This window comes from Mytilus edulis, chromosome 7 (assembly GCF_963676685.1).
Source record: "Mytilus edulis chromosome 7, xbMytEdul2.2, whole genome shotgun sequence".
Lineage (NCBI taxonomy): Eukaryota > Metazoa > Mollusca > Bivalvia > Mytilida > Mytilidae > Mytilus > Mytilus edulis.
In genome coordinates this window covers 57,930,121-57,953,123 of record NC_092350.1, presented here as the reverse complement: position 1 = coordinate 57,953,123, position 23,003 = coordinate 57,930,121, and the positions used below count along the sequence as shown (strand labels likewise).

The window sequence follows — 23,003 nt, the reverse complement described above, 5'->3', positions numbered from 1 at the left end:
TTCTCCAAAGTAGGCCCATTTTTGGACATTTTGTCAAAATATGGTAAATTTGTTCAATTTTTAGACCTAAAAGCTTTAGGAAAACATTGGCCGCCACCTACGATCCAAAATGTTTTGAAGGCAAAAAATTCAAATTTTGATATAGAATTCATCAATATATAGACTTTTTGGATCGTGGATGGAGGCCAAGGTTAATTATTTCAAATACAATTGAAATTGTGGAAAATTTGACCAAAATTGACCACAAATACAAATAATGTATATTTCAGGGGTCATAGCTTGATAAATTTAAAAGGAAGGTGCCAATAAAATATATTTTTATATTGATAGTATTGTCACAAGTATTTCTATGCAAAATTTGTAATGTATTGGCCCGATTTTAAAAACTTCAAAAATTTAGGGCTAATTTTAACCCTTCGTGAACCTTCTCCTTTGTCATTTGTTGAACAATTTATTTCTTGTTTACCTAGGCCTGTACCCACGGAAATCCAGGAAAATTGGTATCCAAGGAATAATAATGAATCCACAGTAATGCTCTCAAAATTTGTAATGTGAGGTTATATTTCAGATAGCTTTTCTGTGAAAATGTTTGTTGTTGAAAATTTTGAATTTACAGTTATACCCCTTTGGGAAGAGACTTGATATGAAAGATATTAAAAGCATGTTGGTCTTATCATTATTTAAGTTGAATTTACAGTTATACCCCTTTGGGAAGAGACTTGATATGAAAGATATTAAAAGCATGTTGGTCTTATCATTATTTAAGGAATAAAATAATCATTATCATGGATGAAGTTGAACCATGATTTTAAATGTTCAACTAAGTACAAATTTTCTATAGGCGTTGGCAAAACAATAAAATATGATAAAGGAAAGAGGGGGGGTAGGACCTTTATAGGGACTCCAGGATCAGGTCATTTTAAGCTCGGGATTTCAGGATTTACCCCTTCGGGTTCCGGGAATTCTTTTTTTCAAATTTCGGGATCCTGGATTTAACTTTATTTAAATTCGGGACCTCGGGATTTCGTGTTTTTAAGCCCAGGATTTCGGGATCAGGACCCCCTTCTACCCCCCTCAGGAAAGGAACGAAATAATTTGATTCCCATGAAAATAAATAAATTCATACACACAATGGACTGCCACTTAAAATGATAAAGGTTTTCTTGAGATGACAGATGTAGGTATATTACAAAATGCCTTTTTGTTTTGTAGCTCCTATAAAAGTTGAAAGATCACCAAGTCAAGAAGGTATAAAGAAAAGAGCTGTTGCCCGAAAAAGCACTTCAGGTGGATCTAGGACGATGTCCTCATCAGAAGATAGTTCAGGTCCCTGGCAGGCACCTTGGCTGAAAAAGGAACTGCCACAGCAACAGCCTCATCAACAGCCTTATCAACAATCTCTTCAACAGCCGCCGCCACAGAAAAAGAAACCAGAAATTACCCAAATAAAACAAGAAAATAGCTCTGCGGCTAATTTACAGAAATCTACAGGTAAAAATAATGTATGAATGGAATTATATAATAGTTCTTGAAAAGCTCAGTCATTATCACTATCTTAGTCAATACCACTGTCCCGTGGGCAGTCCATATATCACGATAATGACCAGTTTTTTAAGAACTATTATGTTTATTTCATTGAGAAACCATGTTTTAGAAAAGTCTCATATTAAATTCAAAATGCCTTACAGCGAACTTGAGTAGTTGTAGGATTTCTATTGCAAAGAGTGAAGACCAGTCGTAGTAATACTGCCATTCATTTTAGCGCAATTTTTCAGTATATAAATACTTAATCAAGTTACCTTTAATTTTATAGTTAACGAAAACATATAATAAACAATTCAACAACTTTTAAATATAATATTAAAAACAGGAACATGTTTTATAAAAGGTACATCTCTCTAAACAGAGAAACCACGCCCCATCGGTCATTAACAGAGAAATCACGCCCAAACGGTCATTATCATACGGAAACCACGCCCCAACGGTCATTATCAGACGGAAACCACGCCCCAACGGTCATTATTAGACGGAAACCACGCCCCAACGGTCATTATCATGTAAAAGTTCGTTAACGACCGGTTTTCTGGTCCGTTTTTCTGTCAATGACCGATGGAATTTATTACTGAAGAATAATGAATGTCATGTGACCCCTTTTAATCCAATAAGAGAATCTTATTCTCAATTGATATGAAATAAAAATTGATAGATCTTGTTTTCTTACTTTCAAACATTGTTGTCCTTTCTTGGGTTTTCCCTGTTCACCATTATCTTGAGACATTCTCCTATTAACAGGCTTATCTGGATCTGTATCAGTGATAGAATCCACTACAAAGACCAATGTTTTAGTAAAAATAAAAATACTTTATCGAAACTTAGCACTCTAATAAAGTGCAACTTTGCCAGTCCAAAAAAATAGAAAATGATAGTGTGAGTTGGCTAATTCAGAATTTGAAGGGAACAGAGTTTTAAATAATTTGTGAATTTTGCAGACTTTATAGCCAGTAGTATAAGCAGTAACAAAGCTGGGAAGGATATGGCCAGTCTATTACAAGAAAGATTGTCCAAAACGGCAGACCCATCTGATGATATTGGTAAGGAACTTATTATAGTGAATATTCCTCATAGTTATGGGAAGTATTGGATTGAAAAATTAATGACAAAAGCTAAAAAAAGAATTGGATACTTATTTTGGAAAAATTGAACTTAGGAAAATCTATTTTGAACATATGTGTGTTCACTGCCAACATATTTCCGATCCTAGCATCCAAAAAATCAGAAAAAAAGGACAATAAAAGGCTAATGTAATTAATAAGATCCTGTCACTCAAGAGACACATTTTTCAGGATTTAAATTTTACAACTGTCACCCTGTAAACCTTACAGGTTATGATTTTTACTTATTTGATATATAACAAATTCAACTGTATGGATATTGGGTATCATTGGAAGTGTTCTTTTTAAAAAACTTTCCCCCTTATTTTTTTTTTTTAATGCAAATTTAACTCTAAATGATTTTTGTCTTAAAAGCATTACTAAAAAGTAAGTCTAAGAAAAAAAAATAGTGTTATCAGTTCTATTTATGTAGACATTTGACCATAACAAAAACATCCTTTAATTTTTAGATACAATTGCATTTGAGAAATATCAATTCTCCACTACAATAACAAGCAATTATCCTTATATGTTTCATACAAATATACTGATCTTTTATTTTATTTCATTTCAACAAGAAAGCTTGCGTTTTTGTCGAGCCTGCAACTTTTGTTGCAGAAAGCTCGACACATGTGTATTGACCCGGAGGCAGCGGCGGCGGTGTTAGCTAACTTCTTAAAAGCTTTATATTTTAGAAGGTGGAAGACCTGGATGCTTCATACTTTGTATATAGATACCTCATGTTACAAAGTTTCCGTCAGTCACATTTCCAATGTCCTTGACCTCATTTGCATGGTTCAGTGACCACTTGAAAAAAAAGTTTAGATTTCTTGTAATGTTGAATTCTCTCTTATTATAAGTAATAGGATAACTATATTTGATATGTGCGTACCTTGCAAGGTCCTCATGTCTGTCAGACAGTTTTCACTTGACCTCGAGCTCATTTCATGGATCAGTGAACAAGGCTAAGTTTTGGTGGTCAAGTCCATATCTCAGATACTATAAGCAATATGGCTAGTATATTCGGTGTATGTAAGGACTGTAAGGTGTACATATCCAACTGGAAGGTGTCATCTGACCTTGACCTCATTTTTATGGTTCAGTGGTTATAGTTAAATTTTTGTGTTTTGGTCTGTTTTTCTCATACTATATGCAATAGGTCTACTATATTTGTTGTATGGAATGATTGTAAGGTGTACATGTCTAGCGGGCAGATGTCATGTGACCTTAACCTCATTTTCATGGTTCAGTGGTCAAAGTAAAGTTTTTGAGTTTTGGTCTTTTTATCTAATACTATATGCCATAGGTCAACTATATTTGGTGTATGGAAATATTTTATGATCTTTATGTCAGTCCCTCAGGTTTTATATGACCGTGACCTCATTTTCACGGTTCATTGCACAGTGTTAAGTTTTTGTGTTTTGGTCTATTTTTCTTAAACTATAAGTAATAGGTCAACTATATATATATGTTGTATAGAAGCATTGTTAGCTGTACATGTCTGCCTGGCATGGTTCATCTGACCTTGACCTCATTTTCAAGCTTCATTGGTCTTTGTTTTATTATCTTGGTTAATGTTAAGTTTATGTGACAGTTGTAATAAAGCTTAGCTTTATACTTAGGACTATCAACATAATATCAATTATTAGTATAGAAGGCGAGACATTCCAGCTTGTGCACTCTTGTTTATATTTAATAAAAGGTTATATATTTACTTAATTTATTATTGTAGAAGAATGTATGGGGGAGAGAGTTGAATCCAAAGTAAATGTTCCCATCCAGAACAGACAGACACAACAAATGGGTAAGTCCTGTATGTTGCACAGAAAGATATTTTTTATAAAAATAAAGGACATGCAATTGGAAATTATATTGCTCTTAGTGAGAAAGGTTTTTAGTGACGATGAAGTTTAAGTGATTAAAACAAATTGAAAAAAAATAAACGATTATTTGACATTTGTATATTTTCTTTGTGACCAAGACTTTGACTTGCTGTCTATTTTGAAAAAAGTTATTGGATTTAATTAAAACTGATAATTTCTGTAAATAATTTGCAAAGCACCCCTTGAGAGCTGCGAGGGTACAGTGGAATCCATCGTTAAATTTTGGTGCATAATTTTATTAGCAGAAGAAAACATTGAAATTGTGAAAATTACAAGGAAAAATATGTTCCTCTGCATAAAACCTAAAAAAATTGTTATGGGAGATAACCCCTTTTTACCAGAAAGCAGTAATGGTGACAACTGCATGTCTAACAAAAATAGGGCATAAAGATCAAAGTTTACTAGAAATGGCGATACGATTGGGCAAGTGTTGAAACAAAGATTCTTTTAAATCTTGATGGCAGTACGTTATCTGGGCATGTGCAAAAGTAGATAAGACACTTATTGACAATGGTCTATTAGAATTTGAATATTTTTTTGAAAAATTTGTATTTTCTGTGGAAAAAAGATTCTTTCAAAAACAAATTAAGGAAGTACAAAACACTACATTTATACATTATATTACAATATTTCAAACTTTGTATGGTTTCAGAGGAGTTAAGGCTTAATGAAGTCAATCTCTTCCTTTAGTAGTATTTTTATCCCCCACCTACGGTAGTAGAGGGGCATTATGTTTTCTGGTTGGTGCGTTCGTCCGTCTGTTCGTCCGTCTGTCCCGCTTCAGGTTAAAGTTTTTGGTCAAGGTAGTTTTTGATGAAGTTGAAGTTCAATGAACTTGAAACTTAGTACACATGTTCCTTATGAAATGATCTTTCTAATTTTATAGCCAAATTACACTTTAGACCCCAATTTCATGGTCCACTGAACATGGAAAATGAAAGTGCGAGTTTCAAGTTAAAGTTTTTGGTCAAGGTAGTTTTTGATGAAGATGAAGTCCAATCAACTTGAAACTTAGTACACATGTTCCCTATGGTATGATCTTTCTAATTTTAATGCCAAATTAGATTTTTTACCCAATTTCACGGTCCATTGAACATCGAAAATGATAGTGCGAGTGGGGCATCCGTGTACTTTGGACACATTCTTGTTAATATAAATGTAAGTAAGTTTTATGTTTTCCTTCATATATTAATTCATTGTTTGTTTCATTGAGAAAGAGTATATTAATTTTGAAATGTTGTTTATTTTATTTGTCTTTTAATTTTTACAGATCCCCACAGCTGCTGTCATAAGTGTTTGAAAGGTTTAGAAGATGATCCGGTGAAATTCAGGGGAACTAACCCATTACTCATACCACTCTTGTGTGGCTGGGAAAGGTACACTTTTATATTTAATGTTGTGGAAGTGTACAATAGACTGGCTTTGAAAGACTTGCAATACAGTACTGCTTGTATTTCTTCTTCAGTTCTTACTCATAACAAATGACCATTTCAGAAATAGTGTTGCATTATGGGAAATTCACAATTTCTGAAATTCTGATTGGTGCAGACATCATTTACAAGGATTCTGGAACTGTACAAAATAATTTTCAAATAAGATGTTGAATTTGTTCTAGTATAATTTCAAATTCAAGGCTTCATAAATTGTTACAATTAGAGGCATTTAGAATACAACTGAAGCTCTTTTTTAAACATCTACCATAGATTTCATCATTTTGCTAAAGTTTGCATACATTCCTATAGAAAATTGGTAACTCGTTTCAAATTGTAAATTATTGGTTCCTCTATATGTACCCAAGAAATCCACAAAAGTAGGTATCGAACGAAAAATAATGAATCCACATAAAACACAGTATTTAGAATGGGAGATAATAAAATAAAGAGGGATTTATAGTTAGAGATGTTCAAAGCTTACGTTCAGGAAAAAAGAAGCAGATGTTCAAAGCTTGTGTTCATGGAAAAAGAAGCAGATGTTCAAAGCTTGTATTCATGAAAAAAGAAGCAGATGTTCAAAGCTTGTGTTCATGAAAAAAGAAGCAGATGTTCAAAACTTGTGTTCATGAAAAAAGAAACAATCATGCATAACATCTCATATCTCTGTTTTTATTTATTTGTAGACATGTATGTAAAGTAAAACCAGGTGGAAGACGCATGGTTGCCTATAGAGCACCCTGTGGCAGACGGCTACGTAACATGCAGGAGTTAGATAAATATCTGGGGTTGACATCCTCTCAGATGACAATTGATCTCTTTTGTTATGATCCTGTATTACATGTTCACACAGAATTCGTTCCTGTAAAGGTATGGGCATATGTTACTAATTGAGGAATTTTGACATTGAAAATAGAAATAGTTTGAACATTTTTATTACTGTAAATTCATTTATTTTCATGGGTACCAATTTTATTGGATTGAGGAAAACCTGTATATTTGGTTTCTTGATTTTTACAAAAGTTTGCATATAATCATACAGCAAATTTGTAATTTGTTGAACATTTTAATGGATGGTTGCCCTTTACCCAGGAAATCCATGAAATTTGGTATCTTACGAAAAATAATGAATCCAAAGTCCTCTCCTCATTAACAAATTGTTGGTAAAAAAAAAAAAAAAAAAAAAAAAAAAATATTTATTAACAAATTGTTGGTATTTAATAGGATAGAAATATCTCTTGAAGATATGCATGAAAAAAATGATTACAATTTTCAAGGGACTTTTTTAACTTCAATGATAAAAGGTGACTGTGGTTTTCCTTTGGCATTGATTTACAAAAGAATGCACTAAAAAGAAGAAAAAAATATTAGCTATGATCCATTGGTCATTATAAATGGGAGATAACTGCATAGTTCGTAATAATTTATTTGATTTTTGTGGGATTTTAGTATAATAGTAAAAGAAGGAAATAGGGTTTCCATCCATGACACAAAATCAATACATTCACAGCAAAAAAAAAAACACATAAAAAGCAAAGGAACATATTGGACGATTATCTAATAATTGGTGTCTTCAAAAAAAGATTTTGCATAATGTGTTTTATTTAATTTGGCTTAATTTAAACTTGATTTTATCTCATAATTTCTCATTCTTCTATTTTCGTAGACATTCTGTGACATCAAAGATCTGTCATATGGGAAGGAGAGTGTTCCTATCCAGTGTGTCAATGGTATAGATAGACAGTATCCCGACTACGTAGAATACTCAAATGTCCGTATCCCAGCTAAGGGAGTTAATCTAAATCTTAATCCAGAATTCATGGCATGCTGTGATTGTACAGACAATTGTAGAGTGAGTAAAATAGACATCTTATTAGTAGAGTATAAATAGACATTTATTAGTAGAGGATAAATAGACATTTATTACTAGAGTATAAATAGATATTTGTTAGTAGAGTATAAATAGACATTTATTAGTAGAGTATAAATAGACATTTATTAGTAGAGTATAAATAGATATTTAAGTGCAAGTCTGCCTAAGAATCAGGCAGTGGTGAAATCATGACAAATGAAACCCTGCTTATTATTTTACAATTAAGTTCAGAATGTATGATAGTGCACAAATATAACATTCATTTCCTTGTCCTATTCTGGAATAGTTATATAATTTGGTTTACAGGGATTTTCCAACCCACATATTTAGGTCTGAATTTGGGCCCCTGTCCCAAAGAGAAATATGCTCTTTTTTCCCAACATTCAGCTCTAAAATTCCTAATTGTATATAGACATGGTTTGGAGATTTTGTTAGTATTGTAATGTGGTATTTTGTTTACAAATATATTGAATCTTGTTCACAATTCATGCGATTATAACTTATTCCATTTAAAATACAGGTTATTGCACTAATTTTTTTAAAATATTTTCCCCAAAATCAACATTTCACAAAATTGTATTTCCAATTGCATGGGCCCTGGGCCACTTCCCCAAAACACTAAGAAAATCGCTCGTTTAATTTCACTACTAATTAATAATGATGGGGAACAAATCTGTAATTTGCTGTCATTCTTACCAAAAGTTATCTAAATTTTTCTCGAATTACCAGACACGCAGAAACAAAAGATCTACTATTTTTTACTCAGGATAAGGACAACTTCAAAATATAATGGTTTGGGATGCATTTTTGTTTGGCTAATGTTTTGAAATTCTACTAAAATGCCTGACTCTTTACATACATAGACTAATATTTAACCACTTTTCTATTTATGTCCCCCCAATCATGTTGAAAGTTGAAAATATGGATATATGTTTTATGTATATATATTTTATAAATAATAATTTTTTGCTTTTTCGATGTAAGAAGTTAATGGCAGTATCTTATTTTCAATATCATAGATTTTTTTGACATACACAAGACCACTGAGGCAAGTTTGTGCCGTTTGAATAATTATACACAGTAATCAATAAAATGAGGTATCTTTGTAGGATAAATCTAAATGTGCCTGTCTGAGTCAATAAAATAATGTTTCTTTGTAGGATAAATCTAAATGTGCCTGTCAGCAACTAACTGTAGATGCCACAGCAGTCAGTTCATCTGGGAAACCTAATCCTAATGCTGGTATGGAACACAGACGTCTAAAAGAACCTCTAATAACTGGGTAAGGTTTTATAGCTAGTTATTTATCAACTTTTACCTGGTACATATTCAAGTACTGGTTTTTGGCTAATTTCAAATACCGCAAATGTAAAAAACATAAGTAACCTTTAAAAGTAAATTGATTAAGAATTACATTTTGTAATTAGAAAAGAATTAAAAATAAACACCCATGAACATGCAGTAGCTTACTAAAAAGGATTTTGTTATTATTTTAATGAAGAACACTTGTGGAACTCATAAGGATCAAAATTATAGCATAGATCCTCATATGAATAAATACTCATTAGGCTATTGTCTGCTCTATGGTCGGGTTGTTGTCGCTTTGACACATTCCCTCTTTCCTTTCTCAATTTCATCTTAATATATTTTTATCCTTTATTAACAAAATCAATGGTATCAGATTACTGAATCAGTTGCTGAATTTACAGCGTCATTTCATTGTAAAAAACACTTTTAACCCTTTCAACGCTGTACACTGCATATGCCACGATGACATACGCCGCCCGCCACTACTATTCGCGGCATATGCCGCGATGACAACGGATTTTTCATAAGGACTCTTAAACCATTCGGTTTTCATTCGGGTCCTCTCTAATTTTTCCTTGTATGAATCTAGGATATGCAAGGTCTCATTTGCGCTTGAAATCTTGGTAATTTTTATTGTAAAATCATGCAGTAGAAGGAAAATTGAAGGAAAATAAAAACAAATATTTTGACAAATGCAAATGGTGGAAATCGGAAACGAAGCTGTAAATATGGAAATATTTCAGCATTTCTATGGCGAAACTGATGACGAGGATTAGTTAAAAGGTTTCTTGTTATCTCAATGTGTTTATTACATTCAATTCGTATGGGAAATATGATTTGATCGATCATTACGAGACGTAGAAAAAGGGGGGAAAACGGAGGTTGACTGAAAATTTTGAGGACGGAGCCACTGATTTGTGCCATGATTACATAATACGTTGTGTATGGTGCAATACGCTACTGAATCGAGCAATTGGTGTCTTCTTTATTATATGGCAGATAAAAAAACAAAATAGATGAAGACGAAAAGTAGTTTTTATTCAAAATTCAACACAAATGTAACAAATTACACCTTTTACCTGTTAATTACCTGAAAATGCGGGTAACCTGATAAAAATTTTACTGAAAAAACTGCCTAACATTACAGTTCATACTCTCCTGGGCATTTTTCATGCAATAACTTTTTCTGTATCTCTTATAATAAAAAAGATACAGCAGTCTGAAAAGGAATATACTGTTCTAATGAATGAACATAAAAAAATGCAGCAGCAGCAGCCATTTTTCTATTTTTTTGTGTAGTGTTGAAAGGGTCAAGGTGGTACCCAACACTGAAATTTATTTGGCTCGTTTAATTTTCATAAAATTTTGACAAATGATTTACTTTGACCCTATAACAAAAATATTAAAATTTCCAAAAATTTGAACCAACCATTTTATCAGAAAAATTACACTGGTTATATAGCAGTTTGACAAACACTAATTTTGATCATTAAGAAGGTTAATATTCCTTTAACAACACAACGTAATTAAAACGTTTAGCTGATTTACAGAGTTATCTCCCTTTAGTGTTAGGTACCACCTTAAGAAGCTTTCACTTTTGATTTTAGTTGATTTTGAATTCTTTCATCATCTCAACAGTGGGGGCTCGCGGGTGTAAATCAATTTTTTTTTCAAATTATAGGATTTTACTATTTTTTTCTATAAATGAACTTAATCATATATTTGATAGACAAATAAAATTTAAAAATGGGGTCACCGCTCATTTAAGCTCACAATCTGCCTTTCGAAAAAAAGCATGCATTTTTGTTAAGGTACTTTTTTTCTGTTGAACTAACAGCAGAAATAGAGGTAATATCGAAATAAAAAAAGAACTCAACTACAGAAATCACTTAAATTTTACAAAAGTACAGCTTATTTGAAAAAATAATAAATAATATAGGTCACCAATTTCAATGAGCTAAAAAAAAAATATCTCAATTTTCATGCAAAAAATGGCATTTTTTGCACCAAAGGGAAATAATTTGGAGCTTTTTCAACAATATAAACCTTTTAAAAGTCATATGGGGCCAAAACAAATCGATTTTTTTGGTAGATTTTTGTACTATATCATAAAGTAACAACTAATAGTGTAATAGATAAAATTTGTAATGAATAAATGATGTTTAAAATTTTGCTGAAATTTTTGTACCCTCGAGCCTCCTTAACTGAAATCTTGAGATTTCTCATTAGTATGCCCATAGAAACTGTCTTGCCCCTGTATGTTTCTTACCACGTTTGATTCACGTCGGTTTTACTGTACTAATTTGGATGATACCATTATTATTTCAGGGTGTATGAGTGCAATGCAAGCTGTTCTTGTGATCAACGTTGTATCAATAGAGTAGTACAGAATGGCCTTCAAGTCAGACTTCAAGTATTCAAAACAGAGAAAAAGTAAGAAAATACCTTTTTGATTCAATTTACATCAAAGGTGTTTGTATAAAAATTTGGTTTATTCATCTCTGAAACTCTTCCTTTTCCAAATTTTGAAGATATGGCTGTGTTGTTAATAAAAGAACTGTTAAATAAATGTAAGTACATTTTAAATTATACTGATCATCCAGATGATTAATGTTTTTCACTAGATTGCTTGATAATATTAATTGTCACCATGGATATGGATTTTCAGTAGATAAACCAAGATTAGATCATTGTTGAGATTTGTTCACTCATAGGACATGATTTTTTTTCTCTTTGATTATTAATCTTTTTTTCTTAGATTCTGTTGTAAATGAATTCTGCATTGAAGAACAGAGTTCAGATGATTAGTTTTTAATAGATGAACTAATGTATAGGACTGTACCATTTTTGTCCAATATTACAAATTTTAAAATGGACTCAACTTATGTTGAGATGTACATACAACCTGACATACCTATTAAAAATTGGTCTGGTCTGCTATACATATGGATTAAATCATTTTTGTCCAGATTTACCTGTTAAAAAATATGATACCCTAGTCCTATATTGGGATATCCCATTTGTAACTGGATGTCCCTGTTTTAGAAAAAACTGTTTTGGGTCAAACCATTTACTAGATATTCAAGGGTATATCTGTTTTGTAATGGACTAGACTAATATGAAAAAATACATTTCCAATTTTTTAATGGACTTGGGTTCTTATAAATTTAAGGGGCATATAATTCACATCAAAAAGGAAGACAATGAATAAAAACATAGATTTACTATTAGAAATTCCCTTCAAGCTTACCTCATCAAAACCTTTTAACAAATTGTTGACATGCTATCTGATGTTTAGAAGAAAGACATAATGGCATGTGTTTCTTTTAGCTGCATAGCTGTACAATCAAATATTATATTTTGAACTTTTCCAGAGGATGGGGTCTCCGTTGTTTGGATGACTTGGCAAAAGGAAACTTTATATGTATATATGCAGGTCAGCTGCTAACAGAACAAGGTGCAAATGAGGTTTGTTTTATCTCTTGGTTTACTTCAGGCCAAATAAAAATATATGTGTGGTTCCAGTGACCCTACCTTCCCTACTTTTACGTCTCGAAATTAGCCTACTCTAAAGATTTTATTGTCATTTTTCATTAAGCACTGTTAAAGTCAGAATGATGCTCCTATAGACTCAATGTAAAAAAAACATAAAATAAAAAAAAATCCCTACCTACCTACCCTAATTTCTTTTCAGATGTAACTGGAACCACACATACTATTTTATTTGGCCTAAGATGTGGGTGTGTACTGATGAAATTTTCTATTAATGCTCTGAACACAATAGCTCTGAAAAATCTTTTGTTAGTTGAATCCATATTAGATATGTGTATCAGCAGAAAACATTCTAACAAATTTTTTCTCTGAAAAAGGTTTCAGAACTGGTCGGACTATGAATCATCTCTAGGCCCTGTTAAGGTGGTACCCAACACTTTCACTAAAATTAATTTGGCTCGTTTGATTTTCATAAAATTTTGACAAAGTATTTACTTTGACACTTTAACAAAAATATAAAAATTTTAAAAAATTTGAACCAACTGTTTTGTCAGAAAAATAACACTGGTTATATAGCAATTTGACAAACACCAATTTTGATCATTGAGAAGCTTAATATTCCCTTAAAACACAACGTGATTCAAACGTTTAGCTGATTTTACAGAGTTATCTCCCTGTAGTGTTAGATACCACCCTAATTGTGTGTTTTGGCATTCCCTACTTTACACTGTGTTTACTATATTTTTATTTTATTGACAGCTTATGAGAGAACCTTTTTGATTTGTTTATCATAAAACATGAAAAGGATAAAAGGATAAAAAGAAGATGTGGTATGATAGCCAATGAGACAACTATCCACAAAAGACCAAAATGACACAGACATTAACAACTAAAGGCCACCGTACGGCCTTCAGCAATGACTAAAGCCCATACCGCATAGTCAGCTATAAAATGGTACAGATAGCTTGACTTATTAGGACAGGAAATTTTCATAGCATGCTTTTATTTGATATATTGTCCAACAATTGACTCAAGGACTAGTTTAATCATTATGATTTCACACAATACTGCAAACAAATAACGCTACATAACAATGTATTAAGATTTTTAGAAATGCAATTTCTTATTATTTTTGTGTCACCAATGTTTTTCACAATCATAAAATCATTGCAACAATTTTTTGAACTGTCAGTTCTTCATTTTGTGTTTTAGGATGGACAACAGTTTGGTGATGAATATTTAGCAGAATTAGATTACATAGAAGTGGTAGAGAGACAAAAGGAAGGTTATGAAAGTGAGGCTGACATGGACGAAGGACTTGGTGACGGGAGCGATGAAGAGGAAGATGTTGACGATACTGACGATGAAGGGGCCAATCTATCTCATAATGACACGGACAGGTAAATCATGAAATTCAGCAGAATATTTGAATACTGTAAATTCAGAAATTATTGCCAGCATTTATGATTGTAGTTTTGTCATTTGAGATTATAACGCGATTTTAATTTTTGCGATATCCAGAAAATCCTGTTTAATTCTAAAAAAATCAATATGGGAGTTTTAATTATTGCGATGATCACCCTGCTGCATTTTTGACATTAATAAAAACATTGCAATAATTTCTGAATTTACAGAACTGTGGATTCATTATAATTAATGGGATTTCAATTTGTTTATGTTAAACTACACATTCAAATTATCTTTTGAAGTGCAAATCTTCTATAGGCTTGGAAAATCAAATATCAAACAAAAAACAATTGTTCCTCAATCCACAAATATTGGTATACATTAAAAATTAAATGAATCTGTGAAAATTGAAATGAAGAGCTGTGGTATGATTTCCAATGAAACAACTATCCCCCAAAGCTAAAATGATTTGAAAGTAAGAATATAAAAAAAGAAGATGTGGTATGATTGCCAATAAGACTACTCTGTGCAATCATCCAAAATGACACTTAAATTATTCTTGTTATTGACCTGAGAGATAAAAATCTGCCTTGCATCCCCCTCATCATTTTTACCCAAATTTTTTATTCTTTACAAATAGGAAAATCCTTTGCTGACACATTTTGAATGTTCCATGATTTTCATGTTCTATTTTAGCGATTTTTCTGGTGATGATTATAAGAACAGTGGACAATCTGGCACAGTTCAAACCACAAGGTAAATTATCCCAAGTCAGGAGCCTCTGGCCTTTGTTAGTCTTGTATTATTTTAATTTTAGTTTCTTGTGTACAATTTGGAAATTAGTATGGCATTCATTATCACTGCACTAGTATATATTTGTTTTGGGGCCAGCTGAAGGACGCCTCCGGGTGCGGGAATTTCTCGCTACATTGAAGACCTGTTGGTGACCTTCTGCTGTTGTTTTTTTCTATGGTCGGGTTGTTGTCTCTTTGGCACATTCCCCATTTCCATTCTCAATTTTATGTTTTATTTTACTATTTACATATCTGTAGGATTTCATATGTGTGCATAATTTACATGTTAGAAATTGCGATGAATTACATCATTTATCTTCAGTTGGTTTTTTTTTCTCCCTTTTTCCAGTTATTTTTCAGCTTTTTCTCAATTTGGACTATTTGTCATAACATATGCAGAGTGTGCAATTGTCCTAATACAAAAATGTATCTTGTCAATAAAATTCATATTTGGTGAGGCAAAGTCAAACCGTATAGGAATTTTATTGACCCAATAAACTCTTATAAGACAATTGCACACTGTGTAATGAATTTATCGTGATTTTGTTAAATTACAAATTTTTATGTTCAAATTCAAATATTAGGACAATATAAACCAAATATATTGAGATATTTAATCTAAAACTGTGAAAAATAAAAAAAATATTAGGACTGGAGAGCAACTCTCAACACCTTTTTTTTATAAGGTCAATTGCATAAGGGAGATAATTCCAATTCACATTATAAAAAATTGTACTGAAATTTATTAGGACAATATCAGCCAATCTAATTGTGAGAAATTACTCTAAATTAGGATCACTGTATTTGCTTTTACCCCTTAACCCACAGAAGATATATCATATGGTTTCTGACTCTCCCATATATTTTTCCTTGAATATTTCCCATAATCAAAATGGAAATTTTGGTCCTTCGAATTTCTTTAATAATAAATAATAGGATCATGTATTTTTATCTCCCTTCCTCTTGGAACAAAATCCTCAGCGAAATTGATTCATTTAATTGATATTACTAAACAAAATATGAAAATCTATTTCAAAATATCTATTTGATAAACATGCCTCATAACATTGAGCATTATCTTTTGGTTTGAAAATTGGTTTACAATATTTATTACAAAGAGCGCTATACCATTTTGCTGAAGTTGCAATGAAATTCATGTTTTTCTTTCAGAAAATACCATGGGTAAAATTTTATTGGAAAGGTTAAAAACTGTTTAAGCTGAATTTCCATTTTTGTCAAGCCTGCAACTGTCTCAGAAAGCGAGACATAGGGATAGCTATATAGTGATCTGGGGCAGTGGTAGCCGTAACTAACTACTCCAATGCTTAATATTTTTAAAGGTTTAAAACCTGAATGTTATGAAGTTTCAGTCTGTCATGTGTCCATTGTTCTTGACCTCATTTTTATAAGAACTTTAAGTTTTTTGCAATGTTAATTTCACTCTTATTATGAGTAAAAGGATAACTATATTTGGTATGTTTGCACTTTGTAGTGTCCTAATGTCTGCTTGATTTTTTTTTGGTTAACCTCAACCTCATTTCATGGTTAAGTGAACAAGGTTGAGTTTTCATGGTTTACCTTGTTGAATTGTACATAGCATGCCGGACTAAAATTTACTTACTCAGTCCAAGTCTCAGATACCATAACCAATATGTCTACTAGATTTCGACCTCATTTTCGTGGTTCATTGGTCAATGTTTGTGTTTTGGTATGTTTTAATACTAATATATATAGCAATAGGTTATCTTAAATTGGTGTATGGGATGATAATGTCTGTCATGGTTCATCTGACCTTCACCTCATTTCATCTGACCCTGACCTCATTTTCATGGTTGATTGATCAATGTTAAGTTCCTGATTAAGTTTGTTTCTTGGAGGCTATAACCAATGGGTCAACTATATTTAATGCAAGGAATAATTGTAAGATGCACATGTCTGTCTTGCAGGGTTCATCTGACTTTGACCTCATTTTCATGGTTCATTGGTCAATACACAGTTCTCATTTTTTTGGGGTCTGTTTCTTGTCTACTATAAGCAATAGATCAAATTAATTTGGTGTATGAAAAGAATGTAGTGTGAAAATGTATTTCCAGATTGGTTTGTCTGACCTTGACCTCATTTGATTGGATCATGTTTAATTTGGATTGGATTATTTTTATTGGATCAATTATTTTGATCTGATCGTCAATGATGAGTCTTATGTAGACAAACCACGTGTCTGGCGTATTAGATTATAATCCTGGTACCTTTGATAAGTATTTAAAAGTTTATGTGATAATTGTAGTAGATCTTTATATTTATGAATATCAACATAAAATGAATGGTCAGTAAAGCAGGCCAGACAAATCAGTGTGTGCACTCTTGTTTTAAACAGGTTTAGATTTTTGATACATGAAAAATTATGAAACTGTTTTGGATTTTGGATATGAAAAATTGGGAATTAGGTAAAGGCAGATGAGACAGGAACCCAACAAAACACAAAGAGACGGAAATTCAGTTTACACAAATTTATCCTTGCTTTTCAAAATTTCTTGTTCAGTTGTCAGCCTTTATTTTTTGTTATATTTTTTTGAAATTGTTCAGTTGTCAGCTTTTATGATTTTGTTATATTGTTTGAACATGTTATTATAACTGTAGGCACTGAATTATATATATTTTGTCAAGTTTTCACACCTGCCAACTATGGATATTCCCCATTAGAGGTTTTGACCTGCATTTTGAAATTATTTATTATACAAACTGAACATCTCAAAACAGACTTCAAAATGAGTTAAAAGCGTAGTTTACCACATTATACTCTGACATTTAAATAGTATTATAAGATAGATTAAAAACACTTATGACAAAAAAAGAAGAACATTGGGTTCTCTTGCACTTAAAATCCCCTTTGAAGATTTGTAAAGTTGTCAGGTATTAATTGTTATAATAAAAAAAATCCTTTTACTGTAAAAGTAATTCAGCAAAAAATTGAATTGTAAACAACTTCATTTTCAAAACCAATAAAATTTTGATTTTCTATCTTGCATTGAGCAATCAGAAAATGTTGTTCTTATGAATCATTTCAGCAAAAACTAGCTGTGTTTTAGCTATGCTCTAGCTGTGCTTTAGCTGTGCTATTTATAGTTTATGTTTAATAGTTACAACCTACTTTTTACAGAACCAGGAAGTAAGTTTATTGGATGAACTTGCAATGTTAAATCATAATAACATCCTTGCTTACAACTAACTTTAGTATAAGAAGTGAAATTATATTTAGACTTAAAGTATCTACACCATGATCCAAATATTCATCTTACATTTATAATTTTTTGTAAAATTTATGTCAAACTTAGGTTATTTTAACAATGATTAAGGAAAATTCGAGCCTTTCTTTTAAAAAGGTGTGCAGTCAATGCTTTTATAACCCTATAAAATTACTCAAAAAAGTATTCAATACTTATATTTACATGTTTTTGATAGGATTATGAACACGATTTATATCAAGTATTTCTTTTGTTTACCTGTGCGTTTTATTGCAGAATGTGAATCGTCCTGAACATGCATGAAAAATTTGCCACTAGACGTTAAGCAACCAACAATCAATCAATATTGCGGAATCTTTTGTCATCATGATTGTTACATTTCATTTTGAAAGAAGGTTAATTTCAGAATGACGTGAGATTGCTGATAGTCAATCAAAATATAGTATTATAATGAAACATGCACATAATGTAGTTATAAAGTGTTGAAGTTCCAGTACTGATCCCTGCTCACTATACATATGGAATTCAGGCTGGTGGTCCAAATATCTGCTGATAATTGTTCATCTACAACAGAAATTTAATCCAAGGGTTTTTATTTGCAAATAGGACTACAAATTTCAGTAATATTGAATTACACAGTACATGTACAAGATTGGTAGACTCACACAGATAAATTAAAGAATGACACCTTGGCCAAGAAATGCATGTTGGAAATAATGAATTCACATTGACTCTGTGTTAATACATCTAACCCATCATCAGAAACCAATGATAGCATGGTGTAAACAATACTAACTGAACCTGCATCTATGCCTTCTATCTATGTTATGAAATATTAAAATGGTCTCAAACTCACACATTGCTGTTTTACCCATAAGTACATTTACAATATGGTCACAAAATGCATCTTGTTCAGTTGTGTATAAAACATATTAGAAGAAAAATTATAAAAACAAAAATGAGTTTCATGATTCTGTTCCACATTTCAACTAGAAATTGTTTCAAAAACATATTTTTTATCTCCTTTTAAACTAGATCAGACCATGGAAAAGTAGATGTAAAAAAAATGACAGTGTCACCCATCTTTTGCTTACAAATATTGCGATTTGAACATTCCTGATAAAGGTACATTGAGAAAAGCGCTTTGACCTCATGAAATTTATAAAGTGTTGTTTTCAGTTTCTACTAAACACACACAATTTTTTTTTAACATATTTGTATTTTGCTAAGGGATTTTGTGATTTATTTTTTTTTAGCTGTGACTATTTACTTTTAGCTGTTAGTTCTACAGATAACTCAGAAGTATTTCATGGTTTGAAATAGCTTATTTTATTCATCAATTTAAAAGTGTTTAAGATTTAAAAAAATGATTAGTTATTGCTTTTTTCACAGAAGGTCATCAAGAAACAGAACTGACGCGACAGGGAAGCAGTTAGGAAAAATAGTTCTACGAAGAGATTCTTCTAGGTCAGGTGTAAAAGATGAAGAATGGTAATTTTACCATTAAGTATTATTACCATGATTACAGTAGTATATTTTTTTAAGATCTCGCACCCCTGGGGATAAAGTATTAGTCTTAAAAGGACTACACATTTGTTTAAAATACAACAATACTCAGAGTCCATTTAACTATTTTATAGGGAGTTATTCGACATTTACACCAAAATTTGCCAGCAGATTCTTTGCTTTCTAGTTGCACAATTTGTCTTGAATTGCACAGTCAATTAAGAATTTAACTTTGAAGGTGTTTTTGTCATCAAATCTTTACGTGTTTTTGTAAAATTTAATTTAATTTTGATAAAAGTCTATTATAAATATCAAAACTGGGGCTAATTCAAGAAAGGGTGTCACATGACAAAATTATGAGCTGATAGACAAAACTCTGTCAGACTATCAGAAGACTTGTTACTCAAAAATTAAATTATATAGGAAATATAGTTAAATCCTGAAATGTATCTAGAAACGGCAAAATGATTTTTGAACCTCTGTTTAATGCTGATATGTCTAGGAATCAGTAATTGCATGATGTTTTTTACACTCCCAAGCATGACATAGACATTTTAGAAATCCCCCTAATTATTCAAGAGTGGCATTATAATCAGTGTGTAGAATTTATATAACAGTTGTCAAGTATGTTTTGAGATTGTGGTATTTGAGCTGCATCAGATAGAAATCACCCTTATGCATTTGCACATATACATGTACATGTAAAGCCTTTGATATATTTCGAAATATTCCAATATAAAATAAAAGATGAATTTTTATCTGTTTTGTAGGGTTCATTTATCAACTCTATTTTCAAAAAGTGAAATGGTTTGCATAGAGATTTTTCAACTGGTCAATATTTTCTATGTAATTAACTTTGATTTTTTTTCTTTCCAATGGAGACATTTCATCTTTTATAGGAGTGTAAAATCAACCCCAGTGAAACAACAGTCTTCGAGTGAAAGTCCAATAATGATTGATGACGATGAAGATGAGTTAGACCAAGATAAGAAAACATCTTCTCAGGCCGCTGAAGTGAAGCAGTCAGCATCTGCTGATTCTATGGGTGACTCTGATTCCCTGCCAGATTTAGATGCAGAACCAGTTGTTCAGGAAACAGAAAAGCAAAGAGAGAAAGAAAAGAAAGTTGGCACCAAAAATATTACTCAAGAAAGGTCAAGACGTATGTATTAACAGTCTTCATGCTTTACCACAGGAATAGCAGCACAGACTTGTAAAATTGTTTTTTGGGCTTGTAAAAATAATCTATGGATTAAAGACGCCTGTATTTTCGTAGATATTTGATTTTATGGTTTTGACATGACAAAGTCTGCATTCAAACCTATAGAAAATTTGCAATTCGTTGAATATTTTTTAATTCATGGTTCAACTATACCCACAAAATCAAAGAAATTTAGTATCTGACAAAAAATAATGAATCCACAGTACATACATTTATTGTGTGAGCTTGACATAGTGTCCTATTGTGTGACCTTGACATAGTGTCCTATTGTGTGACCTTGACATAGTGTCCTATTGTGTGAGCTTGACATAGTGTCCTATTGTGTGAGCTTGACATAGTGTCCTATTGTGTGACCTTGACATAGTGTCCTATTGTGTGACCTTGACATAGTGTCCTATTGACATTTTATTATACAAATTGTACCTTATCTATTTTAGGTGCTACTCTTGCCCCAGATGAACCTAATTTGGAAGACGTTTATCCAGATGAGGAAGGTGTTAAAAGATTTGGTAAGATTTAATATGTCAAGAGCTGTTCCAGGTAGATTTAAACACATCAGGGGATGGGATCTCAAGGCACACAAATTTAAAAATTGTGTGTGGTTTCATTTTCTTTAGAATTGTGTAAGAATTAAAAGTTAAATCTAAATCCTATATTACAGCTGATTGGAGTCCACAAAAGGTGCTTGAATCAACTGATTTTTAAACTGCCCTAATGTCGTGTTTGATATATACATTATAAGAAGATGAATGCCAATGAGACACCTCTTCATTAATATACCAAAGTCACAATTTGTAAAATTGAACCATTATAGGTCAAAGTTCTATGTTAGTTATACCATAAGATAGAAGAATTCTTCAATTTGTTTACAATTAATTTTCATCTGTCATATTTTATAAAATTCCTTTTGTCAACATCACTGTTGAGATAGTTTATATGTTAAATCCTAATTATAAGAATATCAGCAGCTGATAATTTATTGTGTATCAACTAGTGGCAACAAAAGATAGTTTTCAGTGAGAGCATATCATCATTCATCAACCCAACTATCATTGTGTATCAGTTGGGCACTTGATAAGTTATTTCCTGAGGATATGACAGGGGCGGATCTAGCCCTTTTAAAAAGGGGGGGTTCCCAACTCAGAGTAAAGGGGGGGTTCCAGCTATATGCTCCCATTCAAATGCATTGATCGGCCAAAAAAAAGGGGGGGTTCCAACCCCTGGAACCCCCCCTGGATCCGCCAATGCATATATATTCTACTAAAAAATCAGTGTGAATCCACCAGTAGGCCCCTGGCAATTGATTGGATTTTGTTGGAGAACTAAATATCCTGTAAATATGATCTACAAAACAATCAGTGTGAATCAACCAGTAGATAGATTTGGTGGTTTGAAGAGAAGCAAGAATTTCATTAAAAAAATGCTTAGTTAAGGATCTCCATCATTTTTCAGAATCTATTACTTATGAGCTTGGTTTTTTTTTCATTGGAAATTTGCTTATAATTTTAGCACCCCAAGGGTGACTGGGGTATAGAAATATGGTCACTTGATCTTCTCCCGACCGGCAATAAAACGCTTGCTGAAGTGGGGCGTCCGTTTGGCTGTGCGGGATGTATCAAGTTGGCAGTCACGTCCGTCAGAAGGGGATGTTAAATCCGATGCCTTGTGTAAAGAGAGTGCCACGCTCTTTGCATGTTAAGAACCCTTGCAACAACTCTTTGAGGGGTCCGTAGGTGGCCTGTTGCAAGGCAAAATTTCTGTCCCTATCCAATATACCCTTATTTTCCAGTGGCAGTCCAAATTTCCCCGACCATCATCCTAGATGGCCTCTATTACAACAACCTACCTATTGTATTTATTGCGAACTTGTTCTCGTCCTGAATATGCATGAAATATTTGCCACTGGACGTTAAGCAACCAACAATCAATCAATCAATCTTATAATTTTAGCCATGTATTAAATATCAAGAAGAAGATTAATTCAACAACATTATTAATACTACCGGTACATTTTCTATTTATAGCAAGAAGGAGTACTACAGCAAACAAGACTTCTCGGTTTAAGAACCTCCCTGATCCGAGGAAGAAATTAACAAATGTCAGAATGGAGGATGTTACCAAAGAGGAAGAGGAAGAAGGTAAAGTAACAAAAGAAAAATGAATAAAACTGCATTCTGGGAAATTATACCATTTAC

The 23,003-nt window shown here is 32.1% G+C and overlaps 1 protein-coding gene across 2 annotated transcripts in view; it reads left to right on the top strand.

Annotated features, from left to right (window-relative positions):
- The window catches only part of LOC139481879 (histone-lysine N-methyltransferase SETDB1-like), a 54,586-nt gene that overhangs the window by 26,845 nt on the left and 4,738 nt on the right, over positions 1–23,003 (top strand). Inside the window, exons 16-30 of one of the 2 annotated variants that reach the window (XM_071265396.1) lie at positions 1,213–1,491; positions 2,490–2,591; positions 4,384–4,455; positions 5,805–5,910; positions 6,651–6,834; positions 7,631–7,816; positions 8,998–9,119; positions 11,474–11,578; positions 12,520–12,613; positions 13,850–14,037; positions 14,741–14,800; positions 19,473–19,571; positions 20,486–20,748; positions 21,246–21,317; positions 22,833–22,946. In XM_071265396.1, the coding sequence (XP_071121497.1) occupies positions 1,213–1,491; positions 2,490–2,591; positions 4,384–4,455; positions 5,805–5,910; positions 6,651–6,834; positions 7,631–7,816; positions 8,998–9,119; positions 11,474–11,578; positions 12,520–12,613; positions 13,850–14,037; positions 14,741–14,800; positions 19,473–19,571; positions 20,486–20,748; positions 21,246–21,317; positions 22,833–22,946 (2,046 nt within the window). The remainder of the gene's footprint in view (positions 1–1,212; positions 1,492–2,489; positions 2,592–4,383; positions 4,456–5,804; positions 5,911–6,650; positions 6,835–7,630; positions 7,817–8,997; positions 9,120–11,473; positions 11,579–12,519; positions 12,614–13,849; positions 14,038–14,740; positions 14,801–19,472; positions 19,572–20,485; positions 20,749–21,245; positions 21,318–22,832; positions 22,947–23,003) is intronic. The other variant, XM_071265397.1, reaches the window with a different exon arrangement.